The 24,939-nt window shown below is 40.9% G+C and overlaps 1 protein-coding gene across 1 annotated transcript in view; it reads right to left on the bottom strand.

The window, feature by feature from the left end:
* LOC140476815 (transient receptor potential cation channel subfamily A member 1-like) overlaps positions 1 to 24,939 on the bottom strand; it is a 98,405-nt gene that overhangs the window by 35,373 nt on the left and 38,093 nt on the right. The window contains exons 7-15 of the mRNA XM_072569606.1: positions 23,447 to 23,583; positions 23,307 to 23,355; positions 21,255 to 21,354; positions 17,421 to 17,521; positions 16,712 to 16,881; positions 13,077 to 13,241; positions 6,780 to 6,894; positions 5,044 to 5,210; positions 1,375 to 1,465 (exon numbers count right to left, since the gene is read on the bottom strand). Of these exons, the coding sequence (XP_072425707.1) occupies positions 1,375 to 1,465; positions 5,044 to 5,210; positions 6,780 to 6,894; positions 13,077 to 13,241; positions 16,712 to 16,881; positions 17,421 to 17,521; positions 21,255 to 21,354; positions 23,307 to 23,355; positions 23,447 to 23,583 (1,095 nt within the window). The remainder of the gene's footprint in view (positions 1 to 1,374; positions 1,466 to 5,043; positions 5,211 to 6,779; positions 6,895 to 13,076; positions 13,242 to 16,711; positions 16,882 to 17,420; positions 17,522 to 21,254; positions 21,355 to 23,306; positions 23,356 to 23,446; positions 23,584 to 24,939) is intronic.

Below are 24,939 nucleotides of genomic sequence, written 5' to 3'. Positions count from 1 at the left end.
TGGCACATTATCAAATACCTTCTGGAAATTTGAGTGCAGTACATCCTCCCACATATGTTATTTCTGCAATACATTGGTTAAACATGATTTGGAGATGCCAGTGTTGGACTGGGGTGTACAAAGTTAAAAATCACACAACACCAGGTTATAGTCCAACAGGTTTAATTGGAAGCACACTAGCTTTCGGAGCGACGCTCCTTCATCAGGTGATAAAGGAGCGTCGCTCCGAAAGCTAGTGTGCTTCCAATTAAACCTGTTTGACTATAACCTGGTATTGTGTGATTTTAAACTTAGTTAAACATGGTTTCCCTCTCAGCACCATGTTGACCCTGCCTGACTGGCTTGATTTTTCTTCAAAGTGCCCAATTATAACATCCTTAATAATGGCTTTTAACATTTTCTCTTGGGATTGTTCAATTAACTGGTGTATAGTTTCTATCTTTCTGTCTCTCTCCCTTTCCAAGCAATTAACTATTTTGTGTTTTGAACAAATACAGAGAATTTCAGAAAATCAAAACCACACATCAACTATCTCAAGAGCCACTTCTTTTAAGGACCTGCTTTCTGGTTGGCTCCAAAATGTACCATGAACCTTTCATCTCAGCAAACTTTGTAAATCTGACTTTTATAGTCTATGTATAGACTTTTAAAATCCCCCATGATTATTTCTGTGCCTTTATGACAAGTTCCTATTATTGCTTCCTTTATATCTCCTACTACCATGTGATTACAATTAGGTAGCTGTACACCATTTCTACAAGTGACCTCTTGCCTTTAACATTTTACATCTTCAGTCACACTGCTCTACATCTTACTTTCCTGATGTTAGGTCATTCCTCTCTAATGTGTGTTAATTGCATCAGTAATTAACGTAGCCGCTTCTCCACCTTTTCCTAGCTTCCTTTCCTTCCAAAATGTCATGTACTGTTCGATATTCTGGTCATAATATATGTCATCCTGCAATCATGCCTCTGTAAAGGCTATCAAGAGACCTCCCCCAACCTACTATTCTGTGTAAAATCCTCTGTACATCTCTAGTTTGAGCTCATTTTACCCCTGATGTGGCAAACTTGAAGCTGGTTCTATCATAATTGACATGGGGGTCTGTTTTTGCAGAGAAAGTAGGAGAAATGGGAAGTATACCTAGCTCACTCACTCAGTCATTTGCTCACTCATTCAAGCAGCTGCCTGCACATCCACCCACCAACCCCCCACCCCCACCACCCCCCCACCCCCCACTAACCCATTCACACTGTCTCAATCATTATTAGCTCGCAGTAACAAAATTACCCGGTGGTATTTGCTAAAGTCAATGTAAACAGTGCAATCCTCCAACATTGCAGTTTTTTTAAAAAATTGCAGAAATTAACTTACTTTGAAAGCATCTGGAAGGTGTTCAATCAACTCCAGTACAGGGCATTGCATGGGGGAGCCGTGAAGAAAGACTTCTGTCGCCTCAGCCAATCTAAATTCAAGGGATTAGAATTAAAATTAAGTCCCTTGGTTGAATGCTGGCGTTTCATATGAAGCTTGATGTTAATTAGTCTAAGGATGATTTTGCTTCACCCCACTTGGAGCGGGATAGATAACTTGCGGCTCTGAAAAAATGAGACCTACTACACTTTCTCGCTGAATTTTATTTTAGCCTCTGTGCTATCAATCATTCTTTCATTTCCTCCCAATTGTCTTTTCCACTCACAATGGAAACCTTCACTTTATCTTCACACAATCTCCTCTCTCAACAACTTTCAGTTTGTCGCCACAATCTGCAGAATTTTCAGGCCAAGGTAGAGGCAAACACAGAGGCGGCTGTTTATGGGACTATGTGGCACTGGCCAAAGTTCCATTTTCCTGCTTCCATCTTCTTCACAGCCCATTTTTCTTTAATGGCAGGATCAATGTTGGAAGGGTGAGCAACTTACAAGCCAAATAGGATAGTTTAAGAAACAAAGCCAGAAATTGTTGGTGTAAAGGGGAGGTGGGCCTCCAGTATTATCACTGGACTGTCAATCCAGAGACCCAGGTAATGTCCAGGGGATCCAGGTTCAAATCCCGCCATAGCGGAAGGTGGAATTTGAATTCAATAAAAATCCAGAAGTAAGAGTAGAATGATGACCATAGATCCATTGTCAATGGGGAGAAAGCCAATTCTCAATTGGGAGAATGATTTGGTTCATTAATGTCATTTAGGGAAGGAAATAGTTTGGGTAAGGAGAGAGGTTAATGGATAGATGGAGTACAGAGAGAAAGGGGTAAGTAAACAAGGCAATTACAGAAAATAGGCCAAGTCAGAAGAAAAGCTGAATTAATGATTATAAGAGTTGGAGAGAATATGTAAGCTGTGTTGTAAGCAACCCATATTGTGTTAATAGGCCGAGGAGTGTTGACACCGACTCATTCTCTCTTAGTCTGCGCTCTTATTATTGCTGATTCGGTTTTTCTTCTATCCTGGCCTGATACCCATTAGCTCCTTGTTTGTCTACTCCTTGCAGATCTCTCTCCGGAGTACACCTCTACGTATCTGCTCACCTCTATCTTTCTCTCTCCGTCTTCCCCTCAACCTGCCCCACAACTTCGTCTACAGCACAACTGTCACGTTTTCCTTGCTGCTAAAAGTTCGGATGAAGGCTCACCAGACTTGAATGTTTACTCTGCTTTCTGCCCACAGATGCTGCCAGCACCTGCCGAGTTTCACCAGCAATTTCTGTTTTTGTTTCAGATCTTCAGCATCCATAGACGCTTTACTTTAAGGACTGTCAAGATCTACAGTCTGAGGTTGACTAGAATTGGAGGATGCTTCTAAATGGAAGGACCCTCTCTTCTTCTTACCTGAAATTTCAGAGTGATCCCCTCTTTCAGGGACATCTATCAGTCCTCCAACTTCACATTCTGTCTACCATCTTTAACTGGACAGAGAAGCAGCCACTAATTGGCCAATTCAAGGAAGTTGCTGCTGAGCAACTGCATCCAATGTAATGTAGGTTTGCAATCTCCATCTGACCCCAAGGTTGGGGTCCTGGCCCAAAGGACAATATCCTGCCTACGGCTTCTTTATCTCTGCATTCACTTGCTGACAAAATGCTTCACACATTTTCAAAACCCTTCAAAGAATTACACGCTACTCTGACTCATTTACCTGGCACAAAAATGGCAGTACAGGATCAGGGGAAGGTCTCTACTTCAGATGGAGAACTACTAAATCTGCTATTAAAGAATGACATGAACAGTGCAGCAGAGCAGTTAGCACTGCTGCCTCACAGCGCCAGGGGTCTGGATTTAATTCCAGCCTCAAGTGACTGCTGGACATGCACATGGATAGCAGTGAGTTGAGGGGTGCATAGGTTAAGTTACTATATTTTGCATAGGATTAAGTCTCGGCACAACATCGTGGGCCTAAGGCCCTGTTCTGTTCTGTTCTGTGCTGTACTTTTCTATGTTCTATGTTCTATGACTGTCTGTGTGGAGTTTTCACATTCTCCTTCTGTCTGGTTGGGTTCCAATGGGTGCTCTGGTATCCTTCCACAGTCCACACATGTGTTGGTTAAGTAGATTGGCCATGCTAAATTGTTTACTATGTCTAGGGATATGCAGACCCAATGGACCATCTTGCCTCTTTCGGCAGGGTTGGGATTCTATGATTCTATGACATGACCATTAGCAGAGAGGGAAAGCAGCATTGCATTTCTGGAGGTTGGAGGCTAGGTACAATACAATCCAAAATAAAAAAACTGAAAGAACTGCAGATGCTGGAAATTAGAAACAGAAACAGAAATTGGTGGAAAAGCTCAGCAGGTCTGCAGTATCTGTGGAGAGAAATCAGGGTTAATGTTTTTGATCCAGTGACCCTTCTTCAAAACAGTACAATTTTAATTGTTTATTAAGCAAGTGTTTAATTATATTCAGACTAAGAACAGATTTAAACACAGTCCAAAACAGTTGCTGATCTGTTAGGAAGTGCATGTTTGCCACGCACACATCCATGATTAAAAGTTCATGAACTGTGTACAGATTAGGCTCCATTTCTGTCCTTCAGCACTTAGCTTTCTGGAAAGGTACATGAATGTCTGTCTAAAAGTGATGGGTGGCAACCAGGCAACAATTTTTCAAAATGGTTAGCTTCCAATGTTCTTAGAAGCAATGATCAATGGGAGAAGTGGATTATGATCTCACCATAGAGTCAAAGAGTCGTAGAGATGTACAGCATGGAAACAGACCCTTCGTCCATGCCGACCAGATATCCCAACCCAATCTAGTCCCACCTGCTAGCACCCAGCCCATACCACTCCAAACCCTTCCTATTCATATACCCATCCAGATGCCTTTTAAATGTTGCAATTGTACCAGCCTCCACCATTTCCTATGGCAGCTCATTCCATACACGCACCATCCTCTGCATGAAAACACTGCTCCTTAGGTCTCTTTTATAGTTTTCCGCTTTTACCCTAAACCTATGCCCTCTCATTCTGGATTCCCCCACCCCAGGAAATACCTTGTCTATTTATCTTATCCAAGCCCCTCATGATTTTATAAACCTCTATAAGGTCACCCCTCAGCCTCAGACACTTCAGGGAAAACAGCCCCAGCCTGTTCAGCCTCTCCCTACAGCTCAAATTCTCCAGCCCTGGCAACATCCTTGTAAATCTTTTCTGAACCCTTTCAAGTTACACAACATGCTTCCGATAGGAAGGAGACCAGAATTGCATGCAATATTCCAACAGTGGCCTAACCGATGTCCTGTACAGCCGCAACATGACCTCCCAACTCCTGTACTCAATACTCTGACCAATAAAGGAAAGAATACCAAATGCCTTCTTCACTATCCTATAAAGAAACACAGTATTTCTGTGGAATTGTTGCTTCTTACAAGTAAAGAGCAAAGTATTTTCTGAGATGGAGTCAGCCCAAGAGTTCGCTGACTATCTTAAAATCAGTCCTTTTTTAATGTATGGTTGATAAATTATGTTTATTAAGCAGTAAAATTTCTTCTAGAAAAAAAGTCAGAGCCCTGCAAGCATCTTAATAGTTCCAACATGACATTCATACCTGTCACTTTGAATAATAGTTGAAGTAGCTTCCTTCCTCTTATTGCGAATTGCTTCATGGAAAAAAGAAGCTTCATCGTGGTTCAGTGTTATAGCAGCTCCCTTTGCTAGGAGCAGACATACAGCGTTACTGTGTCCTTCTTTCGCAGCCAAATGAAGGGCAGTGTTCTTTGGAATAAGTTATAAGAGAAAGTTCTGAGTGCCAGTTCGCCAAGAATGAGAAAATCACAAACCTGCATTTCATAACATGAAATAACAACTACATTTGGGTTTATAAAAATGCTTACAGCCTTTACTCGATGGATGCGTATATAACAGTCCTTCAGAATTGCTCATGGCAAAGTCCTGCATGTGGAGATTCTTAATACGCCCTCATCTAGAGAGCTTGGTGCTGGAGAAGGGCAGAAATGGAGCTTAATCTGTACACATTTCATGAGCTTTTATTTATACAGACTCATGTTGCACTAATGCGCTTCTGAACTCATCAGCAATTGTTTCGGACTGTGCTTAAATCTATTGTTAATCCAAATATAATTAAACAGTACCGCATGGTTAAGTTGATTAACAAGCTCGTCTGCTCCTATTATGGACATATCAAGGGCATTTAAAAAGTGGTTATCAACGTGTTCAGTCAGGTTATGTAACACTTCAGTGACTGTGAAGTCCTAATGGGATCTGAAACCCCCAGAGGGAGAGACAGTACTGATACATTGAGCTATGGCCGGTTGAGGGTGCAATGCTGCCACCAATACCCTGTTTCTAGATTGTTTTAAAGATTAACCCGTTCAGATATGTTATGACCCACTCGTGCAAAAGGTGGATTTGAACCTGGGCCTATCAGTGGTAGAGGAACATTTTAAATATTTATTTGTGGGATGTGGGTGTCGCTGGTTAGGCCAGCATTTCCTGCACATCTCTAGTTGTCCATTGAGAAGGTGGTAAGTGAGCTGCCTTCATGAATCACTACAGTCTACCTGCTGTGAGTTGACCCACAATGCTATTAAGGAGGGAATTCCAGGATTTTGCCCCAGCAACAGTGAAGGAATGCTGATATATTTCCAAGTCACTGTGTCATAAGTTCTTCTTTGTTTGGTGAAGTGTATTTCAGAAACTTAAATCTTGAGTTGTTTTTCTGCTGAATCTCAAAATCAACAAATGATGGTCAATCAAGATAAGTGAAACCTACAGATATGTTGTTCATTAAAGCAAATTAAATCATCTTGTGACAAAGCTGGCCAATATAATATTGTTAATGAATCCATAACATGATACTTTTTTTAAGTTTGGCTTAGCTGTATGGAATATTTGAGTATATGTTTTGCTGTCAGATATTACAACTGGTGCTGAAACTAACTTCTATGTGCATCAGTAGCTATTCTGGCAGTCACTTCAGAATAAACTGTCTGGTTAAAATGATCATCAGAGTAACTCATTGGTGAGTACACTGGAGACTTTGACCATCCTATTGCTCCATCTTGAGGTCTGTGTAAATGTTGCCCATTGTATTCAACATTCAGAGCATTTGAGTACTGTTTGAGTATTTTAGTTAAATTAAAGCAATGTCGAAGTGTGTCAAAGGAAATCCCAGAACCTGACTTGTTGAGCAGAAGATTCCAGTCAATGAAACAATAATACATTAACATGGATTCAATAAAAGAAGGAACTATTGGTTTAAACAAAGCACAAATTCTGTTCAAATAACCAGCACATGCATTGACTTGGAATATATTTACTTACCCCTTTGTCATCCACCCGGTCAAGCAGTGTTACATTAGTTTGTAATAATATTTCCATTGTCTGAGTATATCCTCCAGAAGCAGCGTAATGTAAATTTGTCCAACTCCTGTAATCCCTTCAATAGTAAAAAGCGAAAGACGAGTTAAATTTACTCAGTTTATATCCATCAAACATATTAATTTTCGTGTTTAAAGGGAGGAAGCAGGTGAGGCCAAGGGCACCAAAATCCTGCCAGGTTTTAACAACAGAGGCATCTTGCGGTTCCCCTTCCAGTCAACAGCCGTCCAATCAGGAAAGAAACAACACCAGTACCAGGCAGATGCAGGGTAGGAGACCCTTGCAGATGGTTCCTGGCATCTGTGGAGTTGGGGGGAGGGGGGGGGGGGGGGGGGGGGGGGTTGGTGGTGGGGTGAGGTGGAGGTAGTGCGGGGGCAATGGAAATTCAGGCTGGAAATTGAGGAGTGGGAATTTCAGCATTGTGAGAAAGAGCCAGTTGGTCATCGGGAATTGGGGTGGTCTCCAGTCAAGAAATATGGAGATCAAGGCCCTATTTCAGGCTTGGGGAGAATGTCATTTGAGATTCTGCAGGCTGAGACTAGCTCAATGGCCACAAGTCTGATAGAGCCACAACCAAAGATGTGCAAGCTAGGTGCATTGGTCATGGGAAATGCAAGGTTACAATGATAGAGTGGGGGTCTGGGTGGGATGCTCTTTGGAGAGTGTACTTGATGGGCTGAATGGCCTCTTCCTGCCAATTTAGAGATTCTACAATTGGCCCTGGGGAGCCTTCCCTCCATCTCTCTTTCACTGCCACATTATCCAATCCATGGGAATTCGTGTTAATTTTTAACTGGAACACCAAATGAAATGAGCAGCTGTTGGGACAATCAGACAAGCAAACAATGAAAGGTGCCAAAGGAATGAGGTCCCTAAATTAATGTTTTAACACGTACGCCCTAACTCTCTTCTATCCATCATGAAGAGGTAATATCAATACCCATCAGTCACAATAAAAGGGTATTTCTGTAAACTACCTTTAGCCTGACAGCTTTCTTTTAAAAACTGCACATACAAGCCAGGTGGTTTAAATTTGTTAAACTATGAGGATGAGGGGATATGGTGGCTCAGTTGACAGCACTGCTGCTTCACAGCGCCAGTGCAAATTCTCCCTGTGTCTGCATGGGTTTCCTTTGGGTGCTCAGGTTTCCTCCCACAGTCCAAAGATGTGCAGATTGGGTGGATTGGCCATGATAATTTTCCCATAGTGTACAGGGATCTGCAGGCTGGATAGGTTAGCCATGGGAAATACAAGGTTACATGGATAGGTCCAAGTGGGGATGCTCTTTGGAGGTTGGTGTGGACTCGAGGGGCTGAATGGCCTGCTTCTACACTGTCGGGATTCTATGATCAAGATTGGATTTATTTATTGTCATGTCTACTTTGTTACAAAATGCAGTGAAAAGGAAAATTAAAATAAAAAACATGAAAAATAAAATAAAAATTAGTCAATTTGCAGGATTCCTCATCAGGACAGTTAAGCAGCACTCTACTCACACAGCTAACAACCTCTCTAAGCTTTTCATCGTCATTTTACAGAATCACCGAATACTGAAGGGAAAAATATTTGGTCTACCTATCATTTGGTCCTGATGACACCTTAGTATTGTCACCTATCACAAATACCTCCTGAATTTCTGAGCAATATTGTGGAGTGAGCTGACCTTATACTATTAGACAGACATACAGACAGCTGGAAGCTTCTGCTACAGTAAACCTGAACAGGAAGTAGACTCTCTGAAGCGTTAACTCTTTCCCTCACCACAGGTGCTGCCAGACCCATTGAGTTTCTCTAGAGATTTCTATTTTTGTTTCAGATTTCCAGTATCCTTAGTTCTTTGTTTTATTTCAAAGCTGTGCCAGGATGCACTACCCAGTAGCTCATACAGTTATGGATAGATCTGAATGTCGTGCAATCATAGTTTAGCAAAAATAGCCTAGAAATAAAAAAGTTCAAATCTCTGATAGACACAAACCCTTTGATTTAGTTCCTCCTCAGATGAAACAATGCTTACTCTTAATTTACGAGAAACAATTCAGCAATTAAATGTTGTTTTGTTGTTGTGACTTTTCTCAGGTTTCTGAAAGTAGGCACACCAAAGTTCGTTTCAAAGTAATCCATACGTTCCATGAACTTAAATATAGATTGAATATAGATAAAAGATTAAATTCCAAAACATCGGATATCAAAGCAGAATAGAGCTGGAGAGACAGAAATGTAAATCAGAAGAAATTTCACTGTTCCAGAACAAGGAATCACTATATAAGCCTTGATAAAATTTATTTTGGGATACAGGAAGGTGAAACAGAATTTTCATGGGCTTATGGCATAAATAAAGTAAGTTTCCTCTTCCATTTCTTGCAGGTTTAAATTATCCTTCTTTTAAAAAAGACAGACAGCCACGCTGGATTCATAAGATGGCCAAAACTGAGCATGTGATCATATTTCGAGAAGCTTCTGAACCCCAGGCCATTTCAGCTCAAGGTGGCATGTAGAACCACAAGATAATCTGTTTGCTTCTAAACTAAGAGGAACATCATGATATATTACCCCATGAACTAGCAATTGAAATTTAAATAGGGGTAGTTGGACCTACCCTGGTAACTTCTTGACCGACAAAAGAGTCCAAGAATACCTTTCGACACTTGAGAAGACTGTCTTTATCATATGACTGAAAGTGGAATTGTTGAAATGCTTAAATATCCAGTGCTCAAGTATAAATCAGTTGCTGTTTGACTTCCACAATGTGTTGCCTTGAACCTTCCATCTCTGTCTCCAAGTTGCTGAGTGAAGAGAAATGCCTTCAGGAAGTGAAATGAATGGGCCCAGCTAACTAGGGAAACTGTTATTGAGCACTGACTACCAGGAAGTTGTGAATCATGTGAACTGGTGCTTTATTCTCTGGATTTACCAAAAATGTGTATTTTCTAATCTATCACCTTCTCTGTCCTTGCTTCCTTCAAATTACTGAGTGCTTGTGTGTGATTGGAGTAGTGACTGCACTGATGTGTGTTTTGGAAGAAAACCCGATCATTGACTTAATCTTAAAGGTTTCTCGATGTGGATTTATTTCAAAAACTGGAATCTGAAAATTCGGATTTGGGGAAACACTTGTGACTTATCTCGATAAGGAGCGGGGTAAAGGGTAAAAAATAAATCAAATAATACCTCACTGTTTTGTGTTTACACGGGAAAATGCAATCATAATTTAAATTCCCTCTCACCTCTCCTTTGTGACAGAATATTAAATCGCCCCTTAGCCTTCAACAAAATAAAAGCCTTAACATCTAGACATTCTTCCATGACCTTCTGAATGGTTCTGTCTTTCAGCGATGTTGTTCTCCTGTTGCTAGGCAACAGCAGATTCTTTTTCTCTTCTATCCTTGTTTCCTAATGCACTGAACTGTTCATCCCAAAGTATATCCTAAGTCTGGTTAAAAAATGCATGCATCAACAAACTTCAAACTGGAGGTAGTCAGGAAGAAACTGTTCTCCTTGATGGTGAGATCATAGATTTAAGGTAAGGGGCAGAAGGTTTAGAAGAGCTGTGAGGGTAAAACCCATTCACCTGGAACTCAGTGTCTGTTTGGGGTGGTACAGCAGCTCAATAGTTACACTGCTGCCTCACAGCACCAGGGACCTGGGTTCAATTCCAGCCTCAGGTGACTGTGTGAAATTGGTACATTCTCCATGTCTCCACCTGGGTTTCCTCCGGATGCTTCAGTTTTTTTCCTACTCCAAAGATGTGGAAGTTAGGTGGATTGGCCAAGGGAAATGCAGGGTTACAGGAGTAGGGTAGGGGGGTGGGATGGTCTTCAGAGAGTCAGTGTGGTCTGCTTCTACACTGTTGGAAATTGATTAAAAAATGGATGGCAGAGGCAGAAACCTCCTAAAATTTAAGAAGTATTTCAATGTACACTTGCAATGCCAAGGAATACAAGGTTATGGGCCAAGTGCTGGAAAATGGGGTTAGAATAGCTAGGTGGTTGGTTATGACCAGGATGGGCACGATGGGATGAAGGGCCTTTTCTATGCTGTAGGTCTCTGTGATTCTATGAAGCTTTGAGCCCGCTCAAAGAGTGAGTCCATAAGGAAGCAAACCATGACTCCTGTCAACACTTACAAAATAGAAATGCAACTCAAACAAAAAGCCACATTTGGTTCTTCCACTTTAGAAAGCTTGTTCCCAAATGATAATAGCTTTTATGAACCTTCATAAAATCAGAATAACCAACAACTGAGGGCAAACTCAGATAAATTCACGCAGCTTCAAAATCTCTCAAAGAGGGCACAGAGTTTAGAAAAACTGTGTCCTGCAGGGCTGGTCAAAACATAGTCCCAGGAACTGAGTGCGAAAGAGGCACAGAATCCCCAAAATAACACTTGGGAAAGAGCTATTGCTGTATGATCATGGAATGGTGATATCAAAGTCATTGGTAAGAGAAACTCTTTCAAAACCACAAGGGGAACACTGAGGTATCACAGTGCAGAGCAAGAGCACACAGTCAGTGTGGTAACATGATACATCAAACGACATATGAGCTTACAGTCTCTTGTGCCAAATCTATAACCTACAGGGCCAATTATTTCATCAGGGTTTCCTAGGCCAAGTGAAAGCAGAAATCCCAACTGTAATAGCATAGTTACAGGTTAAATATAATCTGCCAAAACCACAAGAAGGTAGGACAACCCGAGAAAAGCTACAGCAAAAAAAACAGCAGAGGTGAGTCAACTCTGGACACAGAATGAAAGCTCCATCAAACATAAAGCCAAGTAAGGAAATCTGGTTAAGGGACAGGATGTCAGTAGTCTTGGCATTAGAGAAATCAATTAATCAAGATCTTATAATGTCAGAGCACCTGACTGGACACTCAGCAAGGACAGATATGTATTGATCTTGCTCAGTCCAAGATCTTGCACAGAATGTGGGACAGCCATAGCTACACTACAATAGTTCATGTAAAGAGGAGTACAACTATTTCAAACACAGGACGCCATCATCTTCAAGGCACTGAACTCAAGCTAACCAGATTGGATGTCAAGGCAGAGTTCTAGATTACCTCCACATGTGATCTTTGCACTTTCCATTGGAATAATACAGGTTGAATAGAGAGGAAGATGAGTCTAGTAGGGATAGTGGGGGCTGGCCTTGACCCAATGGGATCCAAATAAATCATGATGTTAAAGTTGATCACATGACTCTGGATTTTAAAAGGGAAACAAATTCCATTCATTTGTCCTGGGATACAAGTGTCACTGGTTATTCCAGCAGATATTACCCATCCCTAATTTCTTTGACGGTGGAATTGAAATGCTTTCTTAAACTGTCACAGTCCTTAGGACTGTAGCAGCATCAACAGCACTGTTTTTGAGGGTAGTCCAGGAGAGTGTTCCAGTGACACTGAAGCAATATATTTCCAATTCAGAATGGTGAGTGGCTTGGAGGGGAACTTGCAGGTGGTGGTGTTCCCATGTATCTGCTGCCCTTGTCCTTCTAGATGGTAAAGGTTGCAGGCTTGGAAGAAGCTGTCAAAGAAGCCTCTGTGAGTTACTTCATTGCATCTATGAATTTTTTTTGAAAGTAATGGAAAAGAGGAAAGGGCAAGGACTGGGGCTAAATAGGTAGTTGGTAAGGAAGCTAACACAGGTGATAAGTTGTCATAATTCTTGTGGCTTTGTAAATCCTGTTTGTGATAGACAAATACTTGAGTTGGAGATTGAGGCTCCTTGACAGCCAGGGAAACTCATAGACTTACCCAAATAAATATTAGGAAAAGGCATTTATTACATACAGTGAATAAAAAAGGTTTTGTTTTTAAATTTTGAGCCAGCTCACCCATGCACCAAATGAATATAAATCCACAATGTAACACTGATCAGATTGGTTATATACTGTAGATTACAAAAGCCAAATAAACATAACTGATGTGGGAAAATAAGCATGTTGCATTGGTGTAATATGGATGCTTCTTAAAGTGAAGATCAATGCATATTTTTGGATGAAATAGAGAAAACCTACTTGATACTTGTTTGCAGATAAGGGAAAGAGGTCTATTCCCTTGTGAAGTCAAATCTATCTGCGTTCAACAAAGAAAAAGTAAATAAATGATAGCAAAGAAAAAGTAAATAAATGATAGAGCCAATAAGTTGCTTAAGCTTCAAAACAAGGTTCATAACCAAATCACAGTCAAAGCTAGAAATTATAATCCGTGTCAAAATAATTCTCAGTGCATGTTTACCGCATGAGGAGAGCTCCTTTTCTGAGAAGTAGCTGAACCACTTTGGTATGTCCATTCTGTGTCGCCAGGTGCAGTGGAGTCATTCCTTTCTCATCGCCTTCATTCAACAGCTTGGTCTCGTTGAGGTTCTGCAGCAATAACTTGCACGTGCTGAGCCGGCCGCAACTGTGGTTAAAAATAAATTGGCGGTTCCCAGTGAGTCTCCATCACAGTGTATTTAATGTTCTCATCCTTGTGTTAAAACCCCTTCATGAGCTTTACCCCTCCAAGGTATGCATGGGGACATTGGGATTAGTGCTGGGGCCACTGTATGTGACTCAGTCGAAGGGATTGAACACATAGTTGTTAAATTTGCTGTTGAAGATGAAACCAAGGTGCAAGAGGATGCAAAGGGTCTGCAAAGGAATATAGATAGGCTACGGGAGTAAATTTGAAAGACAGAATATTGTGTGGGAAATTTTGAGCTTGTGCACTTTGATAGGAAGAATAGAAAAGTAGAATATTTTTTAAATAGGGAGAAATTGCAGGACACTGTGGTGCAGAGGAATTGTGGTGACCTTGTATGTGAATTGCAAAATATTAGTGTGTAGGTACAACAAGTTTTAACTTTGTGAGATTTAACTTTGTACACCCCAGTCCAACATCAGCATCTCCAAATAACAAGTAATTAAAAAGTGCAATCAAATGTTCTCCTCTACTGCAAGGATGATGAGGCATAAAAGTGAGGAAGTCTTTCTGCAACTGTGCAGGATGTTGGTGAGACTGCATCCGCTGTACTGTGCACAATTTTGGTCTCCTTATTTAACAAGAGATGGACTTGCATTTAACACCATTCACCAGTTGATTCCAGGAGTGAAGAGGTTCTCTTGTGAGGAGAGATTGTGTCAGTTGGGTCAATACTCATCGGCACTTAGGAAAATTAAAGGTCATTTCATTCAAGCACAGAAGATTCTGAGGGATCCTGACACTGTAGGTGCTGAGAAAATATAATCTAGTAAAAGGAGGTACAATTTTGAAATAAGGAATCTCCAATCTAAGGTGGGGGTGAGGAAGAATTTCTTCTCTCTGAGTTTTATTCATCTTTGAGATTCCCTACCCTAGAGAGTCATCAAGGTGGGGTCATTGCAGATATTCAAAAGTGCATTAGACTTTTGATCTGGAAGGGAGTCAAACATTATCAAGGCTGGTTGGGGGGTGGGGGGGCGCATAAGTGCAGTAGGTTGGTGAGGCAGGAAAGTGGATTTAAGGTTATGAATCAAATACTTAATGGAAGACTACACTTGAGGGGTCAAAAAGCCTATTCCTGTTCACATATCATTTGTACGAATCAATTTATGCCCTTTGTTGCTCAGTGAAGATGAAGGAGGATCAGGGGATCAAACTGAGGTGTTGTTTTGTGATCAGAGTCACACAGCCAAGATGACGGTTTGGTGGACAAGTGCTGGAAGATATAACCAGGCAAGGAGGCTTTATTGAGGGGAAAGGCAGCATCATCCCCCAGCCAGGTGTCAGGGAGGAGAAGATGTTGAGGCACACATCCACAGTATCCTCACGGATGAACGTCTATGAGCCTTCTGCAGAGTGAAAGGACATTTCATTCAGAAAACAAACTGACACGAAAGGTAAGCAATGAGGAGAATAATAACACAGTGGAGAAACTGGCAGATACATAACAAATGGAATTTACCACAGAGAAGCATGAATGTGAAATGACATACTTTAGTCAGAAAATCGAAGAGAGGTAATGTAAACCAACTGGTGCAATTTAAAGGAGATGTAATGGACTATGCACATTAGTCTTTGAAGCTGGGGAGACAAGTGGAGAAAACAGGTACTCCCAACATTTCACAGTGACTATATTTCCATAATACTTGATTCCTGGAGGATCTTTGGAACATCCTAAGATAATGAAAATGTTTTAAACTATGAATACAAGTTCAAATCTGAGAATAATACTTTAAGAAAGGTATCAAGACCTTGGAGAATGTACAAAAGTGATTTACTGCAAAGAGACTTAGAAGGAAAATATTGAAAGAGCTGTGGGAAATTGAGAAGGGCTAGCGGGGAAGCTTTATCAATGAGTGAACTTAATACAACAGGCAAATTAACTTAGTGTATTCTATCATTCAATGATTCACCTTTAAAAATGGTGCCATCAGGTGGCCACATTGTACAATTACAAGCTGATAAATTTATACTGACAATTTTAACAATAAAGACAGATCAAAGGCATCAGAATTTACATGAAAAATGTGACAAAAATGTGTGGGACTGCAACAGGAAATGCAGTTTTGCAGAAAAAAGTTGAATGCACATGCAAAATAGTAGGATAACTTGCATTCCAGTAGTACCTTTTATATAGAGTCATAGAGATGTACTGCATGGAAACAGACCCTTTGGTCCAACCTGTCCATGCTGACCAGATGTCCCAATCCAATCTAGTCCCACCTGCCAGCACCCGGCCCATATCCCTCCAAACCCTTCCTATTCATATACCCATCCAAATGCCTCTTAAATGTTGCAATTTTACCAGCCTCCACCATTTCCTCTGGCACCCTCTGCGTGAAAAGGTTGCCCCTCAGGTCTCTTTTATATCTTTCCCCTCTCACCTTAAACCTATGCCCTCTAGCTCTAGACTCCCCGACCCCAGGGAAAAGACTTTGCCTATTTACCCTATCCATGCTCCTCATAATTTTGTAAACCTCTATAAGGTAACCCTTCAGCCTGTGAGGGTTCAGGGAAAACAGCCCCAGCCTGTTCAGCCTCTCCCTACAGCTCAAATCCTCCAATCCTGGCAACATCCTTGTAAATCTTTTCTGAACCCTTTCAAGTCATCAGAATGTCCCAAGAGTTTTACAGCAAATTAAGTTATTGCACTGACATAGGAATCATGGTGACCAATTCACAAAAGCCAGGTCTCAAACTTGGCAATGAGGTAATTGCAACTTAATGTGCTGTTTGATGATGTTGGTTGAGGGAAATGTTGACTTGGCCACCAGGACTAAGCCCCCTACTGTTATTTTTAAAATTTTATGTGTTTCTTTACAACCACTTAGGAGAACAGATTGGGCCTCAGATTACCGTTTCATCCTCGAGACAGTGCAGTACTCCCTGAAATATCAGCCTAGCTCATATGTTCACTGCACTGCTGTGGGACTTGAACCCATAAGCTTCAGATTCAGAGACAAGAGTTCTACATGTGAACCATGGAAACAGGAAGAAGCCATGTTATCTCCATTATCTCTGTTACACTGACAAGTTTAACACAAGTAAAATAAATATCATAAAGTACAAAATCTTGATACTGATACTGATTAGCACAAATATCATTCAGAATTTATAACACTTCACAAAACATCAGTTTCCCTCAATTAAATATATAAACAGTGTGAATTTTGCTGTCCTCATTTATGAAAGCTTTTGAGTCAGTCTGGTGTAATATTGCAGCATTGTCTCCTCCTATTTAATGTCTACCAAATCATTTACTTTTTTTATGACATACTCTTTAGTGCAATACAGTACCCAACTGTAGGCAAACAGTTGTTTCCATTAGTTTTAAGTTTATTCTGACATCTATTTCAGCAAACAAAACTTTGAGAATTAGACAAACAAATTGAAAATGAGAGACTTCCTACCATGCTGCAAAATGCAGTGGTGATTTCTTATCTAAGGTTTTCAAATAAGGAGAAGCTTTTAAGCTCAACATTCTCCCCACAGATTCTGTTCGTCCCTGTTTACACACATTGTGCAGTGGAGTACAGCCATCAATATCTTGGTCGTTCAACAGCTTCTGTACTTTTTCGGACTGTAAGTATACACAGTAATGTTAAAGAACGAACAAATAAGAATAAGTAAACAGATTAAAACAAAATATTTTCTTAAAATTATACCTCAGAAAGTTGCTACAATTTTTGCGCTGCAAATCCAAAGGATTTACAGCATCTTTTCGCTTTTGAATATTCAGAGGCAATCTGTAGTTTCTAAATTGGAATGTGGCATTTTGAAAATTCTGCACAAAAACATAGAAAGTAGGAACAGGGATAGGCCGTTCAGCGCTTCAAGATTGCTGCACCATTCAATATGATATCGGCTAATCGTCAAACTTAGTCCCGTTCCCAATTTCTCTCCACATCTTTTGATCCCTTTGGACACAAGAACTATATCTAACACCTTCCCGAAAACATTCAACATCTTGGCCTCAACTGCTCTCTGTGGCAGAAATCATAAGTTTTTAAATCAGCTGTTTGCTCATTTTTACACTATGTCTGACAGTATTACTTGTTAATCATTAAAAAAAAACAATGCCTGAAAACTATCAAGTAGAAGCTTTAACGAAGAATTTACCTGAAGAATTTCTTCTTTGAGGTTATTTAGACCTTTGAGTTGCAGGACAGTCAGATGAAGGAAGTTACATTTTGCACAATTCTTTATGTTGATATTAGCACCTAAGAAAATCATAATATAAAATTGTTTATCGATTTGATAAGTCAGAATGCAATGCCTTGGCTCTTAAGAGGAATTGATAAAAAAAAAGCTTATGATATGTTATAGCTAGATTTCCAAAGAGTTTTTAACTGTGTTCTGCAACAAAACATTTTTAGACTGCTGGGAGTAAATACCAAAATTAAATGGCCCAAGATTCAATCTCCAACATGTTACTGGGAAACTGCAAGTACCAATCTGAGATAGTGACCCATCTTGTGAGGTGTTAGACAATCTCCTCAATGGCTATTAAGTACAGGAAACAAATATTGACTGTGCCAATGATGCCTAGGTCCCATGAATACTAAAAATAAAGTGGGTGACAGGAGTGCAGGGCTAGGAGAAAGAAGGGTTAGCTCAATTGGCTAGACGGCAGGCTTGTGCCTTCTCCATTGCCAAAACAAACGACAGCGCCTATTGGAGAAACAACACCTTATCTTCCGCCTGGATACCCAACAGCCAGGAGGACTCAACATTGTGTTCTCCAATTTCAAATAACCTCCCTTCCCATCCCCTGCTGCTGAATTTGTAAATATCAATTCGATTTCCAGATAAACTTTGCTACAGAAATAATGAGACAGTATCAAGAATTTCAGGTCCCTTTGACATCGATGCAACGTAAGTGTATATATGAGTAAAGCTCAGCTATGAAATCCTGGCACTTGATAAGTCCTCTGCCAAATATATGAGGAAAGCCTATTTCAATGAGTTGCTGAGAGCTACTGCCGCACATGAAACTAGAGGAAAAATTCATTCATTGAATCCCTACAATGTGGAAGCAGGCCATTTGGCCCATTAATTCCACACCAACCCTCCAGAGAGCATCCCACCCAGACTCACCACCTCCCCCCCTCCCCCACTCCCCCATTCTATCCCTGCATTTCCCATGGGTAACCCACCTAGTCTACATATCCCTGGACACTGTGGGCAATTTAGCACGGCCAATCCACTTAACCTGCACCTCTTTAGATGGTGGGAGGAGATAGAAGCACCCGGAGGAAAACCAGGCAGACATGAGGAAAATGTGCAAACTCCACACACACAGTTACCTGAGACTGGAATCCAACCCGGATCCATGGTGCTGTGAGGTAGCAGTGCAAACCACTGTGCCACCTGCCACCCATTAATTCCAAACGTCTTGTCAGGAGCCATGCTGAACTAAGTCAGAGATAGACATTGGATCCTATCCTACATGTCCAGTACAGGCTCAAACTAGTGGACCTATCCCACTCATCACTTCAGCAACTCTTGTGCCCTCCAATGTCGGGAAAATTGAAAATGAATTCTGCGGACCTCAGGTCAAGAGAAATGCTTCAATAAGAAGAACAGCCATTCCCAACTCCTCACACCAACTATGATGATGAGATTGGAGGACTGCTCTCCATCAATCCTTGGGATCTCTGTTGAGGTTCGGACTGACCCACAAAGGTCATGCTAAAGTGTGGAAAGCTTGTCATGCATTCCTCACTATGTACCTTCCCACATATCTGCACATATCTGAGTGCAAGGTTGGTGTACCTCCTCTTATTAAAAATATACCAGAATTTCATATAATGGTTTGATAAACAAAGGAAGATTAATCCAAACATAAGAAATTTACTGTAATAGTTGAACATCTGCCTCGTTGATTTGCAACTTTTAATGTACCTTATAAAAGCAGGAGTTGCATGTTTGTAATCCTTGTTTAGTTTTTCTTAATAATCAGATGACTATGAAGAAATGCTCATCAGAGCAGATAATTTCCCATAACATTAGCAGCTATAATCCATTCCTTTCAAACCACTACTAAAACACAAAAGGAAATTAGTCTTGTTTAATTTTAAGAGCAATATTAATGTGGTTATGTTACTACACTAGTAATCAAGAAATATAACAATTTTAGAAAGTATGAGCTCAAGAGTGAGAATTCAATTTTTACTTCCTAAATCTGGAATTTAAAAATGTGAAAATGAAGCTACTGGATTTTCAATACATTGTTTGTTTAGCAATGTACTTTATTCACTCAGTGAGAGTCCTGTCACTTTAAAAGGTTATTCTGGATTAGGGGTGCTGGAAGAGCACAGCAGCTCAGGCAGCATCCAAGTAGCTTCAAAATCAACGTTTCGGGCAAAAGCCCTTCATCAGGAATAAGGGCTTTTGCCCGAAACGTCGATTTTGAAGCTACTTGGATGCTGCCTGAACTGCTGTGCTCTTCCAGCACCACTAATCCAGAATCTGGTTTCCAGCATCTGCAGTCATTGTTTTTACCACTTTAAAAGGTTACTTTGTCCTGGAATCTTTTGAAGAGAGGTTGTGAGGCAGAGGTACAGAACTGACCACTGCAGAGGATTTGTTTAAACAAATTGTGAAGCCTGAATGGGTGTGGCCAGCTCTCACAGATCCAGATTTCTGGGGGGTTTTTTCAGTAACGTCAGAAACCTTTGGACTCTCAAAAATGTTGGAAGCTTCAATGACTGTCTCTTAGCTGCTACTCTCTCTGAATTTGCTCTTGATGATTTTTCCTCCTGGATTAGAGAACTGCATGTGAGAATGTGTGTGTGAATTTGCCTTTTTGCCAAGGGGTGTTTTTTTATGGGACGATAATGTATTTGAACAGTTAATTAGTAATAGTTACTTTATCTATTGTTAGATTAAATTTCCAATAGCTAAATTATTCTAAATCCCTCTTTCTTTTGTTTGTATTTTAATATAGTGTTTAATTAAATTGTGTTTTGCTTATTGTCGAGTAGTTTGACCAGTCATATCCCATCTGGAAAACAGCATTTCCCATCAACCTTTAAAATAAGAAAACATTTATTTTGAGGGAGTCTGGTCTGGTCCATAACAACTCTGACATATACATTAATGCAGTCCCACACCAACACAGTTGGTTCTTAACCAAACTCAGATATTGCTTGCAAATTGCTCAACTGCATCTAACCATAATTAAGGAGCCTTGAGGGTCATCTCAATCCAATGCAGTACAATGGTTCAAGGAGAAGTCAACTCCAAATGGACAACAATACTAACATTCCTGATGAAGGGCTTAGGCCTGAAACATCAACTTCCTGCTCCTCAGATACTATCTGACCTGCTGTGCTTTTCCAGTGCCACACTTTTCGACTCTGACTCTCCAGCATCTGCAGTCCTCTCTTTCTCTCAATAATACTAACATTGCCAATGGTACCCAATAGCAAAGAAATAAAAATAGATTTTTTTAAAAATTCATTCATGTGATAAAATTACCATCAGCTGGCCAACATTAATTGTCCATTCCTAGTTGCCCTTAAGAAGGTGGTGGTGAGCTGCCTTCTTGAACTGCTGCAGTCCATGCGCTTTAGGTAAACGGTCAATGCCATTAGGGAGGGAGTTCCAGGATTTTGACCCAGACACTCTGTAGGAATAGTGATGTCTTTCCAAGTGAGGATGGTATGAGGCTTGGAGGGGAACTTACAGAAGGTAGTGTCCCCATGTATCTGCTGCCCTTACCCTTCCAGTAGTAGTCATGAGTCTAGAAGGTGAAATATCATAGGTAATCATAAAGCAACAGAGAGGTAGCACCGTGCTGAAGGGTCCTGTCCAAAACATTGACTCTCCTGCTCTTCTGATACTGCTTGACCTGCTGTGCTTTTTCCAGCTCCACATTTAATCGACTTGGAGTCAGCACAATATACCATCCTGTCACATATCTACATATGAACAATGAAGGTGTCTGACCTTTTGTCACCAGAAGGTTCACTGTGTTCCAAGCTCCATTTGAAGCAGCCCATAGAAGAGGTGTACGGGATTCACAGTCAGTCACATTCATGTCTGATCCCTGTTATGTAAAAAAAAAAGAAAATTACTTGCACTTAAATCCAGAGAGTGCTTTACTCACTTTCAAATTATTCAATGTACATGCACATTCTGGAGCTCGGACATGTGACAGTCCATCTTTCCTACTTTAATCCATCTCTAAACAACTTGAATAAAGCAGCAGGAAAGAAGGAACTTTTGATTTACAATCAATGTTATGTGGGAAAAATGTGCCACACAGCAAGTTCCCACAAACACAGAGTGATAGAGGCCAAGGAACCTGTTTCTCTAATGCTAACTGATGGTCAAACATCACTTCTTTGTTTAAAAAAATATAACCATGAGGTCATTTAAATTTCCCTGAGGGCCAGATGTGGTCCTTGGTTTAATCTCCCAGTCACAGACTGGGATTAAACATCAAAGGTACTATATATGTGCAAACCTTTATTAGGAAAACAGTCATACAACACGGAAACAGACCCTTCGGCCCAACTTTTCCATTCCCACCATGTTTCCTAAACTGAATTAGTGAAGTCAAGCCTGATTCTGTTCCCATCTGATCCTGGTGGAAATGCTCATTAGCAGCTAAATGTATTACTTTTTCCATCTCAGAAGGCTGAGACCAGCCATCTTTAATCTGAAGAAGGGTCACTGGACCCGAAATGTTAACTCTGCTTTCTCTTCCCAGATGATGCCGTGATTTGGAGGAGCTGGTGTTGGACTGGAGTGTACAAAGTTAAAAATCACACAACACCAGGTTATAGTCCAACAGGTTTATTTGGAAGCGCTAGCTTTTGGAGCGCTGCTCCTTCATCAGGTGGTTGTGGTGTATAAGATCATAGGACACAGAATTTAGATTAGATTACAGTGTGGAAACAGGCCCTTTGGCCCAACAAGTCCACACCGCCCCGCCGAAGCGCAACCCACCCATACCCCTACATCTACCCCTTACCTAACACTATGGGCGATTTAGCATGGCCAATTCACCTGACCTGCACATCTTTGGACTGTGGGAGGAAACCGGATCACCCGGAGGAAACCCACGCAGACACGGGGAGAACGTGCAAACTCCACACAGTCAGTCGCCTGAGGCGGGAATTGAACCCAGGTCTCTGGCGCTGTGAGGCAGCAGTGCTAACCACTGTGCCACCGTGTTTATAGCAAAAGATTACAGTGTGATGTAACTAAAATTATTTATTGAAAAAGACCTGGATTGTTTGTTAAATCTCTCAACTTTTAGAATGACCATGTTGGTTTCAGTGCTTTCATATATACATCCCAGGACTTCCTTAGAGTTACATTCTCAAGTGAACTTTAACATTAGGTGCCATGTTGGTCCTGATAATGCATTGAAGGTGTGAGGTGTCCTGCGTGAGGCTGTCTGTGTCCCAATGTTCAGACTGATTCTAATCTAAATTTGGGATTTACAGAATCTTACATGGATTCATGCAGTTTTTGAGCAAAATAAAATGTAATTCTGCAAGTACAAATTCACCTCACAAACTTATATGTGTGTGTGAGCGCGCATCTGGGTGCGTTCGTGTGGGGGCGAGTGCACGAGTGTCAGTGAGAGAGTGTGTGAGTGTGAGTGTAAAGGGGTATAAATCTGTGAGAGGCTGTGTGTGAGTGTGGGAGTGTATGTGTGAGCCTATGAGAGCCAGCTTGTGCATGAGAGAGGGTCTGTGTGAGCGTATGGATCTGTAGGAGTGTGTGTGTGTGTATATGTACTTGGGTAGTGCAGTGGGGTCACCTGTAGTGTGAGATCAACCCTTGTTGAGGCCATCCCCATGGGTACTGGACCTGCTGAGCTTTTCCAGCAATTTGTGTTTTTGTTTCTGATTTCCAGCATCTCTAGTTCTTTTGTTTTTTGATCAGCAAACTCAGCACCAAGGGGAGACTGTGGTCCTTCCTTAACAGTATAGAATTAATCAAATTTAACATCTATGACAGTATAAAAGAGTTATGTATCAATACCTGTTCAATTAGATATTCCACAAGTTCTGAGTAGTCATATGTTGCAGCCCTGCATGTGAAAATTACACATTATACATTAAACAAAATAATTGAAAATAGAGTTAAGTTCTTTTACTGAAAACTGTTTTAAAAAGACTTACTTGTGCAATGGTGTTTGTTTAATGCCATCCAGGAGGTGAAGAATATCATTCTCTCCATCATATTTAGACAGCATGTGCTTGACTGCCTCTACTGCCCCCTGCAGGCAGGCAAAGTGAAGGGCAGTAGACTTATCCTTCTGTCAATTATAAACGAAAAGCAAACATTTTCAGACCTGGCAACTCTGATGCAAACAAACTATAAAAGGTCTAAGCCTAGAAATTATTGCTTGAAATAATCGTGGGCATTAAGAGCTGAATTTTACTCCCAGTCCTTGGCACACTTATAGTGCTGGAACAACACAAGATCAAGTTAAACAAGGAAACTTGGGTATGAACTGGGAACTTTCTCTCCATTCTGGTGATAGTTGTGTTCCTCTAAAATTTCCTTTTCTTGTTCCTCTGAGCCCCAAAGGAACTTTTTTTTTATACATTCACAGGAAGTGGGCGTCACTGGCTAGGCTAGTATTAATTGCCCATCCCTAATTGCCCAGAGGACAGTTAAGTGTCAACTACATTGCCGTGGGTCTGGAGTCACATGTAGGCTTGACCAGGCAAGGATGACAGATTTCCTTCCCTAAAGGGCATTAGTTAACCAGATGGGTTTTTCCAACAATTGGCATTGAATTCATGATCCTCATTTAGACTCCTAATTATAGACTTTTAAAAATTGAATTCAAATTGCACCTTCTGCCAGGATAGGATTACGTGGGCCATTACCCGAGAACATTCCCTGGGTTCTCAAGATTGACAGGAGAAAGTGAGGACTGCAGATGCTGGAGATCAGAACTGAAAATGTGTTGCTGGAAAAGCGCAGCAGGTCAGGCAGCATCCAAGGAACAGGAGAATCGACGTTTCGGGCATAAGCCCTTCCTCAGGCTTATGCCCGAAACGTCGATTCTCCCGTTCCTTGGATGCTGCCTGACCTGCTGCGCTTTTCCAGCAACACATTTTCAGTTCTCAAGATTGACAGTCCAGTGATAATACCACTAGGATATCACCTCCCCTTCTTTCCTTTTCCTTTCCTTCTCCTTCAATCTTTACTGGAGTGGTCTGAAACTGTTTTTCTCCAGTAGATATATCATTGACAGCACTACAGCATAAATTCTGTTCTGAAGAAGGGTCACCAGACTCAAAACGTTAACTCTGTTTCTCTCCCCACAAATTCTGCCAGAGCTACTGAGTTTCTTCAGACATTTCTGCTTTCGTTACAGCGTAAATTATGCGTTCTTGTGAAAAAGAGGTTTCACACAGCAAAATTACTGTAAGAGGCAAAATCAAGTAACAAAGAAATATAAAGGTCTTAAGCTTGAACTTTAAATCATTCTCACAAAGCCTATCAATACTTTTACCTGTCTCAGTCCTTCCTTCCTCTATGATTGTCACATTTCATATCTTAGTTTGGGGGGGGTGGGTAACATAATCACTAATTGCGATTTGTATTTTGATCACTGACTCTTTTAAATGTTAATGATTGCATGTCAGACCTCAGCCTT

Source organism: Chiloscyllium punctatum, chromosome 5 (assembly GCF_047496795.1).
Source record: "Chiloscyllium punctatum isolate Juve2018m chromosome 5, sChiPun1.3, whole genome shotgun sequence".
In the NCBI taxonomy this organism is placed as follows: Eukaryota; Metazoa; Chordata; class Chondrichthyes; order Orectolobiformes; family Hemiscylliidae; genus Chiloscyllium; species Chiloscyllium punctatum.
This window is presented reverse-complemented; position numbering and strand designations above follow the sequence as displayed.